Genomic DNA, 15369 nt, shown 5'->3' on the forward strand with positions numbered 1-15369 from the left:
AGAGGCTTTTTTTTGTATGTGCATGTTGTTAACTTGTTCCAAAATAAGATAAGATTTTGTTACATGTTTAAACTGATTAGTTATCCATACTTGTAACCAGACTGATACACTAACAGTTAGTTGACATAAATATTAAGATAAAAATATATGACCAATAATAGTAAGCAATGTTGTAAAAAATTGTTGCCTTGTTGATATGTATATATACCTGTGTGATTTATTTTATACTAAATCATATTGAAACTGACCTATAATTCAGGTAGGGCCTTTTAAGTTTGTCTTTGAACTTTCTAGCATATTAAACTGTAGAATGGCTTTGGTTAGTTTTTATAAAGGCAGAGTTTTGGACATTTCTTATATCAAAATAATTCTTCTGGATGTTATATAACCTACTTATAATGAGTTGTAGAGTTGATAATATACAAAAACAAAACAAAAACTATCTACTCATATTTCAACTACTTGGTAATGGAAGACTTGTGAAATAATAACTAAAACATCTCATTGTCACTAATAGTTTTGAAGTTTTAGTTGAATGTGTCAATTTTATTTGTAAAATAATGTATGTAACCTGACTGAAAGTTTGAAAAGATTCAGTTGGAGCTTTTCAATAATAGTAATGTGGTAACCTTTTAATCATTACATTAAACTAATTAGTTATTTTCAGGTGAAATTTGGGTTGTTGGAATAACTGAATAGTAATAAGTGGAAGCACCCATTTGATTAATTGATTATTTTTGGGACATGAGTTGGTATAATCATAATTTTGATTAACTGATTATTCTCTGTAAGAAAAGTAATTTATGCTCATAAGTAGTCAGGTGTATCGATTAATGAAGTTAACTGTTCAGTGTTAGTATACTTTCTTGTGTCAAAAATACATAAAAAATTATGATTATTTGAAATCTTCATGTAGAAGTTTTAAAGATTTGTGATTGATCGTACCTTTAAGATTAGTAAAAACTTATTCTAAAATGGATTTTACGTAAATAGTTCAACCAAGATACCTTATTTTTATTTTTTAACATACTGCAGTGTTTCTTGATAGCTGTCCACTTAAATCATATTTTCTCTCAGAAATATGTATAATATAAATTACGTAGGATCAAATATAGTTAAATGACTGTTTAAGAAGCTTCATAATTGGTTGTTACTGGCTGTGAGGATGTTGTTACTGCTTTACAAAAGGATTTCGATCATTTAGTGAGTTAAGTTGGGTTTTAATTATAATAAATGTGAGATGATGCTTGTGAGTTATCATAATTTGAATTATAAATATAATTTGGATGAAAATAACCTTATGTCATGAAATGAAAGGATCTTAGTATGATAGTTGATTGCCATTGGTTGCCATCCAAGCAATATGCTGTTGCTAGTGGTAAGACAAATAGGATTTTAGGTTGTATCTACAGATATATTGAATACAAATGTAAAGGGGTGATGTGAAATATTGTGTCCATTCTTGGGCTTCTTACTTACAGAATGGCTTAAAAGAGGGTTACAAGAATGATGCCCAGGATGGAGGAGGAGTCATGTCAGGAGAGGTTAAGCTTTCAGAAGTTGTTTTCTTATTAGAAAAGAAGAATTAGAGGGAATCTTATTGAGTTATCTAAGATTGGAAATTGATAGTATTAATATATCTTTTTTCATATGTAATGGTGTGAATGGTAGGAGTACAGCACAAATACAAATTATGGCAAGGCTGGAGTCATCTTCAGCTAAGACACTTGTATTTTTGTAACAGTTTGATGTTGTAGAGGCAGAACATTTAAGTGAGTTTAGGATAACACTTGATAACTACATGAATGATAAGGGTTGCCTTTTGAGGATTTTAAATAGTTTTAGTTTAGAGAATGGGACAGACTATATGGTACCTTGTTGTCCATGACTATTATGTTGAGGTTTTTAGTTGTCTTGTTTCTTGTATTGTGGTTTAAATAAATGTAAGATATATTAGTGTGTATGTTAATTCATTAAAACGACAGTCACAACAATTTATTTTTTTTTCTGCAAGACTAAAATGTGGTTATCGATTATCAAAACTGTTTCTGTTAAGATAACTTTACCTTTATTTCTCTTTTAATTCATAGAATAACCAAATTCTAGATCCGTAAAACTTGTGAATGATTAATTGTGATTCCTGTCCTTGTATTTTAATGACTATTACTATGATTTCTCAAATAAACTTGATTTTTAACTCATTAAATCCAAATAACCAAATGCATAACAGTGGCACATTGCAGCATCTGATGTAACTATGATCAATCATTGTATGTAATGTATAGTTTTAATTGCAGTGAACAATGTAATCTGTGATCTGTCAAATGTGCCATGGTCTTATATGGTAGTCAAATAGATGTTAGCCTACTAAGAATAATGTTTCTTATAAAGCTAGAAGACATGTTAAAAGATAACTTCTACATGCAAAATGAGAAACAGCCAGTTGCTGAAGGCCCAACATTGATCTTTTCTGCCTCAGTTGTTTTTTTCATCTCCCACAAGTCATCATGGAGTCCTATCTCACACTAAAATGGGCATTTTCTCCAGATCTATGGCTGACCAAGATAGATGTCTCCAATGCTTATCTGCTTATTCCCATCTCTGTATGATTTTGTCTTTATCGTCAATTCATCCATTGAGAGACTGCATTTTCATTTATACATGAATGACTGACTACTTCTGGCCCATCACAAACAGGTGTCTGCCAGTCATACTCATCAGCTCATTTTTCTGGCTGTTAGGATGGGCTGGTTGGTCAAATTGGAGAAGTCCTTCCTACTTCTTACCTTATACTTTGTGCATTTAGGTGTATTTTTCAGTACTTACCTCAGCTGGGCCAACCTACTCCTCTCTGGCTCCATTCTGTGAAACTGTCAGCTCACCATACTTTGTCTGCTCCCTAATTTTCTGTATGCAAGGTTTTGTTACTTTTGAGAATGTGGTCTTCTATAATCCTTCTTGGCCATGCACACATGCACTCCCTTTAGTGGACTCTGTACAATCAATGGAATCTTGCTCAGAATCCCTGGATGCTCCCATTACCATTCCTTCTTCTTTTGTAAATTATCTTTTTTGGTGGTTGGACAAGATTTGCACATTGGTGGGTGTATCGATTCCTTCTCCTCCTCTGGAGTTGCTTCTCTTTACAGATATACCCTTCAGGGCTGAGGTGCATGGATGGATCACAAAGAGGCTTTGGGTCATTGATTGTCAACAAATAGTCTTTACATAACAACATCCTTTATCTCCTTGCCATTTGTCAGGCTTTGGAGCACATTCTTTCCATTGCCAGACATTGTCTGGTAATGGTCCATTTTAATAATTTAATGGTATCAATCACCAAGGAGGCATCTGGCTAAGATCTCTGTTTTCACACAATTAATTTCCTATATTGGTCCCATGTGCAACATATTCATTTAACTGCATATTACTTCCTGAGTTTTTTCAACTTTGTGGCAGATTGTCTTCCTTGCCCTGATAAGATTTACTTGATGGAGTGGTCCTTTCATCCTCTTGTTTTCAGGTGCCTTTGTAATCTGTTTTCTTCACATTGATGCATTCACCACCACCCTCAATCACCAGTTACCCCTCTTTTAGTCCCTGTTATCTCATCCTCATGTTTCAGCTACAGATGCCAGGATTGGTCACACAAGTACTTGTATGTTTGAAATCTTGTCTGATTGCTTCATTGGTTATTTCCCTTATTCATGCCACTTTGTGCCAGGCCTTTCTGATTGCTTCCTCCTATCTAGCTCAACTGTGATTTCCTCATTTACTTATCTATAACTATTCCCTCCTGTACCACATCCCATATTACCCAATCCCCAGTTACCAATTCTGTGTCTTGCACTTCATGTTCTTTGTCTTCACGCTTGGCTTTTATCCAGTCTTTGGAGAAGAGATATGATTTCTCTTATTGTGTAGGTTTTCACTTGGCTCACTCCATCTATCCTTCCTCTGTAGGTGTGTATCAGCATTTTGTAAATGGAAAAATTCTTAACCTTGTCTGAAGTCATGTTATTGTAATGAAATTTCTACAGAAATTCTTGTAAAGCCAGTACTCACCAGGAACTTTAAGGACAACTAGCAGATCTTCACTCAAAACTACAAATATCTTGGAGGACAGAAATCAGTAAGTATGAGATTCAAAGCTTACTAGCAAATGTGGAAGTGTTCAAGACAGAGAATCAAATGCAGAGAAAGCAAGTTATAAAAGAAGATAAAAAATAGTTTCTGTTAATAAATCAAAATTCTATATGGCTAAAAGAAGAAAAGCCTACCTTCAACATTTATAATGTGTTTAGTGCTCACTTCAAACTATTCTAATGATTAGCTTCCTCTAAATGAACAATAACCAGTACTGCCACAGCTGTCCTCTCAAAGTTAACATATTGACATGATAAGTCTGTCAAAAATGTTTACTGCAAGATAACTGAAGACTGATACTCTAGAAAACCTCCACAGTGATAAACCTTGACAAAGCAATTTGTCAGGAGCAACTCAGTGCAGGGTGATAAAGCATGATCAGTTTTAGGTCATTGAATATTGTTTACAGAGAAAGGGTTGAAATGCAGAATAACAAAAATGATGAAAACAAACATGCTGAGGACACTGAAAATGTTAGTGATGATGATGAAGAGGGTGCAGACTATAGAAGTTACGAGTTGTGGTAGAGAACAGTGAAATTGATGATGATAAAGCAGAATATCAAAGGAGAACTAAGGGTTGAAGAAGAATGTATGATGTAGAATGACTTCTTCATAAAGCTGTTTTCCATTGTGAACCAAAGAGTTAAATTTTGAGCAGTTGCAAAACTGACCATAACTGGTTGGACAACAATTACTAAAGTTAATTTTATGAAATACAAAACCATAACCATCATTTCCACAGAAAAAGCCACAACTAAAGAGTCTCCAGATAAATCCCAATACATTTATTTCAACTTTTTCAGATTTATGGACCTTGTGTGGACTCTTTCTTACCAAAAAAAAATTACACAATTTGTTTGATTAACTTGGAGATTCATTGTAAAAACTTGTCTTTAGTCTTAGTTGTTCTGAACAAGAATGATATTTTGTGCTCTGAAATCAAAGGAAATCGTAAGACTGTCAGGTATTAAATTATCTTATATAAACTCTGTGTGTGTGTATTGTATGGATGAAAGTAAAAGAAAATACAATGGACTAAAATATTATAGATACCTAATTATTTCTCTTCGAGGGACATATGTATGGGACCAGGGGCTACATTGTTGCTTATGAGTTTGCCAGAAATGTATGCATTTTGCAAGAGAGTAATACAACAAATTTATTAAGTTTTAAAATGTAATATGTTAGTGTAAATAATCATCACAAAAAGGAGAGTAATGTATGGTACCCTTTACTACAGTTGTGATTGGTGCTTTTTGTTTATTCTTTAAGTAGAGTGTAGTAGATCATATAAATAGATGGCTTTGTGCTGCAAGTGAAAACAAACAAACCTGGAACAAAATAAAAAAAGAAATAGAAATCTAAAGAAAGGAAGTGAAGGAAAAAAACATACTGTATTGGAATTGTTGAAGGGCTCTATTATTCTTGTAGACCATTGAACTTTCACTTTGTTTCATTTGCATTAACTGCATGTCTCAAGGATAGGATTTAGCAGCACACTTGTGAGCTAAACTACAGTATGGTATAAGTTTGTAAGAACTAAGTACACTAATACTCTACTATATATGGCATCACACCATGAAATTTACCTTTTTAACTTTTTATGATTCAATTTTCAAATCACTAAGTTGAGTACGGTGTTAATGGATTGTGTTATTGAATCAGGTTTTCTAGATGTATGTAACAATATTCATAAAATCTTAACAACTTGTATATATTTTATTTACTTTGTTTTTTAATTAAACCCTTGTTAGTGCCCTTGTTCATACAACATCCAGAATATCATACACTTGATTTGGTCAGGATTTTCAAGATTCAAACTGGATTAATCAACTTGTTATAGAATTTAAAAATTTGGCTTGTACCCAAATGTGGCACTCAAAGTAACATATACTTCAGCCTTGAAAGATTTGATATTAACTATACATAGTATCTCAGAATGGCTGGTAGGGGTATTTACACTTTTATTACATTTTGACTGTCCTAGGTAGAAATGTTGTTTTCTGCTTTATTAGTAAAAGTGTCAATGCCATATCAGCTGTTCTGAAACCTACTTGAAGTAAAAGGTTTCAAATATTGAATATCATAAAGAAGGGATATTACTTTTCATAGTTTACCACTTTCAAGTTTTGAAATAAGGAGTAAAATATTAAAACATGTCTCTGTGTTTTGGATTCTGTATCTGAAAATAAACCTGTCTTTAACAAGGTTGTGTAACAGTGAAACAATGAAAGAGCTGAAGTAAACTCTGTAATTTTTTTTATAGGGTTACCTTATTGGTGTAATCATTATGATGACATGATACACAAGAATGTTAGTCTTTAGTCTATCTTTATTTGTGAACCAGTGCTTTTCAATTGACTGGCAGAGGAAGAGTAGTTATGTTACTAAATAATGCTTTAGTTTTGATTTAATGTAGTACCAAATCTTGTTTTATTACTCTGTGTACTTGACAGGTACTAAAAATTATGGTTTTAACAAAAAAACCTCTTATTTAAACAAAAATGGTCACTCATGGAATTTCTTTTAATTACTTTTCAAATTTTTGAAGATGGTGTTTTATTTCTGATAGTAGATTATAAATGTTATTTTGAATAAGGTTGTCCATCTCTCTTACCCCATCTTCATGAAAATAAAATCAGTATTTTACTTTATGACCTGCAGTCTCTTTTTACATGAATTGTTTATATCCTGATAAACTTCATGATACACACACAGTACATGTATTATCCCCACTGAATCTAAAGAAGTCATAAAAGGGGCTAATAAAGAATTTGTGTTAGTAAATTAATATTCTCTTTGGCCAAATCCAGTTTATACCCTTTACAGGGCACATAATGCAACATTTACTTTAGCCTTAAAAGATTTTATATTAACAGTACCTATAACACCACTAACCATACATTATCACCAGCATTGCTATAAGAAAATTGAAGCAAGGAAAATTACTGAATGAAGTGGATTTTAATATTTCCAAAATTCGTGCAGATATATATTAACATGTGAAATATTTTTGTAAAATGTCATATAAAAGATTTTTCATAGGGTTGATAATGTCATACAAAAGAGGAATTTGTTTTTGTTGAAAACTCTAAGTTGAGATGAAATTTTTGTAGGAGCCTGTGATATTATTGATACTCTTAAACTTTTAGTTAATTGATGGAAAGGAAGGTTTAGTGTTACTCTTTGTTCACAGTGTATTAACACTGTTTTGTGCCAGTGCACAATTACCTGGCAAATTTTATCATTCATCACCACACAAGTATTGGTGCAATGTGTTTGATGTAACACTTACCTTGACTCGTAGTTTGTGTGGGAAGTAGCGTGTCTTGGCATCCATCCAAGGTTTTGGTTTTCTTTTGTGCTTTGGTTACTACTATTACCATACATGTATGTGAATCCAGACAATATAATTTGTAAATACTGTATTTAATTCAGACTGATGGTTCTCTGTTGTGTATATATTTGCTAATTATAATTACAGAACTTTAGGCTAGAGGTAGGTTAATATATTCAAACTGTTAAATTGCATAAATAATTAAATATAGTTGCTGCTTTTCTGTTCCTTTGATTTATATATAGTAGGTGTCATAAAACCAAAATTTCAGTTTTATTTTTTATATATTTTAAATATATGCTAATTCGTCATCACTATCAGATATAACTAAATTTAAAATGTAAGAATATTGGCTTGAACTATACAGTTCTCGTATGGTGACTCTTACAGATTTCTGAACACTAGTGTAGGAAAGGTGTATGAGATTGAAGAATAGATGTGGGTGATTAATTTGATTAATTGATGTAAGAAATTACCTATGAGCATAGATTTGTGTCATGCAAAAGAATCAACTAATTAAAATTAATGTTTGTAATTATTACTATTTTCAGTTATTTCAGTTATCAAAGTAATAAAATATTACCATTATGTATTGTTATTATTTTACATTAATTCAATATTGTTCAGAGTAACTGATAGTCAAGACTCAAAAATAATCCACTAACTGAAATTAGTGTTTCCAATTATTACTGTTCTTTATTATCACTCCTGCTATTCATGTGTCGTTGAAAAAAATCAATTAGTTGAATTTAATTGATGTACAAGTCTGACATCTAATTGATCAGCAAATTCCTCTAATTATCACCCATCTCTGTTGTTGATGGTGCTTTACCTTTTCTACACTTTAGAGCTCTAGGTGTGTTGTAAGAGTGGCAGCCAAAATTCAACCATTTGGTTAGAACTCATGGTTGGTGCTGTTGGTTAGATGCTTTCTTTTCAGTCTATTAGTTCAGTATCAGAAATGGTAGTAAAAGGTAGCCCTTGTGTGGTTTTGCAAGACCATCATAAACAAACAAACCAACACTAGTAAGAGAACAAATAACTTAAACTTATGATTCAAACTTAATTTCATTTCAGTGAATAGCTTTCAAGGAGAAAATTCTAAAGTAATGTTATTCTGACTTAATCAGGCCTAGCTAAAATGATGAAAAACATGATTAATGAATGTTTCATTCTTTCTTCTTTTTTTTTTACAAGATTAAAATACAGGAAATCAAGGTAATAAATTTGGAAATATTAATAATTTATGTTTTGATTATGTGGATGTGTATACCTGAGGTAGATGGTAATAATTTTTGACCAATTATGAGTAAATTACCCACATGCTTGTGAACAGGAGCCAAGCATTGCCTAAGTTTGCTTAGACTATGAATTCAAGGGTTCATGGTCCACATCATGTTTCTCCCAAATGTTAATGGACTATAAAAGTGACAATCAAATCCTGCTACTTGTCATGCAATAATAACCCAGTAGTTGGTAGTGGGTGTTATTGACTAGCTATCTTTTTTTTGTATTATGCAGATAGTCCTTGTGTATCTTCTCTCAAAAAAGTCTAAAGCACAACACCAGTACACATAGTTAAGTGGTGTTTAGTTTTGCTGTTGTAAGTGGCCCTACCACTTTCATACATATATAACTACATAACTGATACATGGAATGCAGTCTTTCAAGTAAAAAATTAGTGACTGTGTAGAAGTTTACTTAGCTGGTTTTTTGTTTTTAAAGATATAAACTTTATTTACCTGACTTAACTAAGGAAAGCTTAAGTATACAAAACATTTAGGAACAGTATTAAGTATGGTTGTGAGAATATAACTGTTTTTTTATTAAGGATATGAGTGATGGGCTCTATACATTGCCTCTGTGGAACTTTGGGCAAATATCTGGAGAAAAAAAATTGTATGCTTGAACATACTTATAAATTTACAAACCTAAGTGATTAATTTGGTATTTTGAGTTTATATTCTAGTTTGGCTTTGGTTATATTTTGTATGATTTTTAGCAATATTCCACTGTGTTATTCTAAATATCAAGTATATATTTTTAAGGAAATTTATACCATTAATATTGGCTCTTTAAGTGCATGTTTTCCCAAATAGCATCCAGATACAGAAAGGGAAATTGTTTTTCTTAAATATGTTTTTGGGCTAGATGTCATGTATATGAATGTACACATATAATATGGAAGGTATCAATGTTTCATTACTTAAAAGATAAGTTTACGGAACTTATTGTGTGTGAGCTTATTTCACTGGTTTTTATTTGAAACATTATCTTTGTTTCAACTGATTGAAAATAAATCTGTAGAAAGCATTATTAGAAGTAAAAGGCTTCACAGATGATAAATATTAGTAGTTTTGAATGTTAATTCACAGATCTTTAACTTATTTTTTCTCTGATTGCTCAAAAATCAGTAGACAAAAATAGAAGTAATTCAATATATTTTTAGCTTTTCAAACTTTCTTTTTTCATTATTTGTAGGTGTTATTCATAAGGAGCAATGGCAGCTATTGCACCATTTGTGTTGGGGGTTGCAGCATTCTTTTTTTATATTTTCTTCAAGGTTAGTAAGTATAAAACTGAATGTTTTCCTCTGTGAATCACTTATTCTAATCTGCGTTCCTTTGTTGTTGTGTTTTTCTTCTGTTATTCTATTGTGGTAATGAATCTCGTGACCAAAATCAGTTTTCATGTTTCTGTTTATACACATGCTGTGGAATTAGTGGTTTTTCCAGTAAACTCAGTTTGAAACTAAAATACTCAGGTGAAAGGTTAAAAAGGTGTGTTTTATACACTAAAAACTAATTATGTGTCTTTTTGTTTATTGTATTTCTCTCATCTGAGATTGTTAGTGTTTGAAAGAGAATTTTGTCTGGTATTCAGTGCATGATAAAAACTGGTTTAGAAGCAACCAGTTATTATTTTTTAAACATTTGATTTTATCAGTTGTGCATATGTTAATATAAATTGCATCTAATGAGAGATGCAAAATTTAATTTTACTACTGTTGGCATCTCCCACAACCAATTTTGATTATACTTTGTAGATTTGCCATAGGGCTAGGTAAGTATCCTGTTGATTTTGAGATTGAAAGTTCAAGTTCATTATTTTAAAGAATAAATTTGGTATCTGTGCAAAAGAAACTATAACCACAAAATATACACACACAGATGCAACCTATTTGTCAATGCACAAAATTAAACCAAAACTTAAGAGTTCAAGGGAACAGGCATTCTACTAATAGATATGTTTTTAATGTGGTTTGCAGCTGACATGGAAAATTTATTGAAATGGGAATTTTAAATGAATGTGGTGCAAAGGCCCAAAATGATCTAAACTTCTGGGTCAGATACTGCATATTTGCCAGAGGAAAATTAACAAAAACTCCTGTGTGAAAGTAGATTGTGCATGTCTGTAGTAATATGTCTAGTTGTCAACCACATTATATCTGCTATATTCAGTGCTGACAAGGCCTTTTGCCCAATACCAGGGCTTTTCAGGCCAGTTGAGACAGACAGATATAGCAGTGGTTGAGATGCTATTTATATTAGCAAATTGCTTATCACCATATATTACAGCGTGAACTGGGTAAGTTGGTGAAGTGTAATTTTTCATCAGTTTTCTTTATATTTCAATACATTGTAATTTATTCAAGGATTTTTAACTCTATTATTTATTTAAATTTAATGCCATATTTTATTTGGTAAATATTTCAGTTAAAAAAAAATTTCCTCAGTTGTGAGAATCAGATAATTTAAAGATGTGTTTGTTTGCAAAAAGTCCAAACCATATCTAATCTTGTTTTGATATAGGAATGTGTTTCACATGGTAGTGATGGAAACACAGTGTGGGAAGGAATAAGTATTTATAAACCTACTAATTACTACATTTTGTGAAATTGTATTTTTAATACTGAACATTATAGGAACCAAATTCCACAACTTTTAGTAATTAACTTTGATATCAGTGTGATGAATGACAATGCTCATCTCAACTATGCTCACTTGGTTGAGAAAGAGGTATCTTCCTGAATGAAGTGTACATTATGCTTATGGGATCCCAAATCCAATCAAGCATAGATAGGATGATGTTGGATGGGAGATGCATCATATTCCATTCCATTAAATGATTTCAGATACTAAAGATGCCCTGGAAATAAATATTTCAGAAGATAGGTTGGTGATATCTAAGGACTGTATCAAATACTTTCACTTTAAATTTGCAACTTTTATACTGGTCTCCTCTAGCTTTCATGCTGACCATTTCTGGAATTTGTATTAAAATAAAATGTCACAAACTTGAAAATGTGAAAGCTACTTTAATCAGATGTTCACAAACTAATTACCAATTATTTGCATGATGGATAATCATGTATTGGATTTGCTTAAAAGTGAACAGAGGGAGTGATTACAATTATAACTATAGATTTCCTTACCATTCCTAAAATATTTTGAATTCCAGTTAACCCTTAATTGTCTGGTTCATTTTAATACATGTGGTATGTATAGATCATTAAATCTGTGAGGAGACTGCATTCAAAGCTGATTTTCCCACCAAAAATTGCCCCAAAAAGAATTATATATACATTCTCATACTTATTGTGTTAGGAAATTACATAATAATTGGGTTGACTTAACAATTGTTCTGTGTTTGTTATTTATTAAGTTCCATGTTTATATATGCACACACATGCACAAATTTAAGAGGGAGAATATTTTTCCTTTAAATTAAAAGTTTTGCAGTTACATTTTGCATTGCTATTCTGCACATAATTTTTTAAATATTCATTAGGTCCAGAGTTATGTTTTGTTTTCAGTTTTACATAGATTAATTCTCTGTTCCAGTATGTACTAAAGCAAAATGCATCTGAAGCAGATGTTTCCACTGAAAAACAGGAAAAAAGTCTCATTGATTCAACACAGTCTGAAGCAAAAGAAACTGGAAGTGAAAAACAAACCTTAGAGGATTATGGGAATGAAAAAGGTTTTATATAATATATATAAATGTCATATTTTGAAATTTAATTTCTGTACCAAAGTAGGCCAATTCATTGTTTTTAAAATATTTTTTTAAATATTTGGTTTATAGGGAAATGAACTTCCTCTTCAATTTTTGTAAATCACTAAATATTAAAAAACAAATTATAAAAAATTAATAATTTACTAAGTGCACAATAGGAAAATAATCAAAACAAAAGTACTAGTTTTTAGTAATTTGTTTCTGTAAAAGGAATGTTTTAGTTTTACATTGAACCATGGTTCTGTTTTTTATCTATATTGTAAATTATTGATCTTATTAGATTTCACACATTTCTTTAACATTTTATTTTATTAAAGAGAACTTGTGTTAATTATTTACTGATAAATGTTAGTTTTATTTTTTTTTCTTTGAAATGTCTTTGTAGTTATCCTATAAAACTCTTGGTTACTTAAAAGTTTGGGTATTTTTAAGCTTAATAAAAATATTATTAAATACAACTTTCACTTTCTTCATGTTGAAAAAGACAGCAGAGGTATGCAGTAATCTTTAACTTGTTTTTATCATGTGAGATTGTTAGTACTCAAAAGAGAATTTTGTCTAATATTTTCATATTAGATATTCAGTAAGTGCATTTTAATTAACACCACCTTTCAAGAAGCGTGTTTTTTCATGTCTTTTTAATGTTCGTTGCACCATCTAATTAATGTGTGTATTTTTTATTAGTTTAATGCCTGTGCGATTTTATGTTTTGTTTGACAAACGTACCTGGGACTGTATGTTTTGACGTACTCTGAAACAAAAACTCTGATATTATAATTATGAAACTGTACTTAACAAACCAAAAGAATTAGGTTGCATTATCCATATATAGTTAACTCTTTAATTTATAATTTTTCAAAGTACAATTAAAGGAAGAGTTGTATTTGTTGTTTCACATCAATTTTTCTTCAGTTGGTTCAGTGCTTTAAGAAAGATTCACGATCACCATTTCTTTAATTTTGACAGTACACGTTTCTAGCATTACTGCTGCTTGTAGGCATTTTTCTTGAGCTTTCAGCATTATAACTATCTTCTTGAGACTTAAAAACTTCATTCAGATAAATTCTAAAGATGTATTGAGCAACAAAGTCTGTTCCATGTGATAATAACTGACAATGTTTGAGAAGTTGTTTTCCCCCCATCTTAAAATAGAAGGTGTGGAATTCTGGCCAAGCTGAAATTAGAAGTAAAGATGTTGAAAATATTTTAGCAATGTGTGACACATACAGGAAATTGTGTTTTTATAGTGTTTTCATCTTACAACTCTTGTAAACAGGTCTTTAAAAAAAACAACAGAGTTCTGAAGTAATCTCTGTAGAGTATTTTGGTTGATGTATACAGTATCAAGGGATAAGATCTGGAAAACTACCAAAAAGTGAAAGTAGTTTAAATGAGTAGAGATTCTGTGTATGTGATAGTTTTTTTGTTATGTTACACACACACGTGTATATGTGCGTATAGAAAGGAGTAGCGAATGAAAAGTAAAGGAGTATACAGTTTGCTTGAAACCATTTAATAGGTGGGATCATGGACATGGATGGCATTTGCTTGTTATTTTGATTCAACAGTGTTAGCATAGGAGATAGCTAGCTAGAGAAAAGATAATTTTCCTGTGTGTAGCAGAGAAAGATAACATTATTTGATAATATATTTATTAATTACAGATATCAAAGTATAAATTTATATATTTGACTAGTTGGGTTAAACAAGTAGTGTGCATATTGTACAAAATAAATGTTTTTTAAGAGAGTATTCCTTTGGCATTTACTTGTTTTCTGAAAGAACATTAAGAGATGTGTTTATAATTAATTGTATCTGAGACATATAATTTAGAATAGAATGCATTAGTTATTGAAGAAATCAAGCATTTTGGCTGTTCCATTTCAGTTGCTGATGTTTTGAGAACTGCAATGTCGGAACTTTCCTCAAAGTCGGTGAAAGAAAAACCTAAGGAAGAAGTACAGGTATTGCTTCTACTTATGTATTTATCTCATTGTACTCTTCACAGTTTATAATTAATGGCAGTTAATACTGCAGTGATACTGTATTGATTGTAACATTTCTTTGTCCTTACATAATTTGCCAAGGTTTTGTATTCTCGTTACTTGTTAGTGAAGCTGAGTAAATGCCGTTCTTTATTAAATTTGTTTTGTTTATTTTTATTGTTTTTGAAGGATATTCAGGGTTAAGTGATAAACTATACACAGAAAAGATGATGTTTATTTGGTTAAAATTTGAAGTTAATTGAAGCTTTGCTTCATGCTATTGTTTTTATTAATGTTAAATACTGATCAGAACAAGATATTTTTTTATTCATCCCTAAAATTCTAAAATAACAATTTTTCTGTTTTGGTTATTAGTTTACTAATCTTTCAGTATCACTGTAATCAGAACAAATAAATGCAGGGTAAGTCAGCTGATGTGTTAACTCTTTAAACCCATATTCTTTTGCAAATTCTGCCAGAATTATTGTTATATGTCCTAATAATTATAACTATACCTTTATAAAATTTCCAAGCTATTTATAAAAGGTGGTTTGGATAGGTTTTCCATCAGAGTGACATAAATTTTATTGGATATTGTCATCATCTGTCTAATGGATAAATCTGAATTTCTGGCCAGATGCTGGTAACATCTGCTCAGGTTTAAAGATTTACTAGACATGTTATAAAGATAACAGTGAACAATGTTTTATTTTAACATGAAAATAATTCCAAGCTTGGTTAATTTGTCTGTGAGTGTATAACTTACACACACACACACACACACACACACACACACACACACACACACACACACACACACACACACACACACACACACAAATGTATAAAACAAATCACAGATGACTTTTTAAGTTACTAA

At 31.0% G+C, this 15369-nt stretch overlaps 1 protein-coding gene across 13 annotated transcripts in view; it reads left to right on the plus strand.

Moving 5' to 3' along the window:
- Window positions 1–15369, plus strand: part of LOC143241776 (uncharacterized) — a 31028-nt gene that overhangs the window by 7746 nt on the left and 7913 nt on the right. For 4 of the 13 annotated variants that reach the window (XM_076485011.1, XM_076485057.1, XM_076485033.1 and 1 more), the window contains 3 exons: window positions 9967–10048; window positions 12330–12468; window positions 14392–14468. In XM_076485011.1, coding sequence (XP_076341126.1) covers window positions 9986–10048; window positions 12330–12468; window positions 14392–14468 — 279 coding nt within the window. In that variant the 5' untranslated portion in view covers window positions 9967–9985. Of the gene's footprint in view, window positions 1–7399; window positions 7648–9966; window positions 10049–12329; window positions 12469–13846; window positions 14117–14391; window positions 14469–15369 lie in introns of those variants that run through there. The other 9 variants (XM_076485026.1, XM_076485066.1, XM_076485072.1 and 6 more) reach the window with 7 other exon arrangements.

Source organism: Tachypleus tridentatus, chromosome 2 (genome assembly GCF_004210375.1).
Source record: "Tachypleus tridentatus isolate NWPU-2018 chromosome 2, ASM421037v1, whole genome shotgun sequence".
In the NCBI taxonomy this organism is placed as follows: Eukaryota; Metazoa; Arthropoda; class Merostomata; order Xiphosura; family Limulidae; genus Tachypleus; species Tachypleus tridentatus.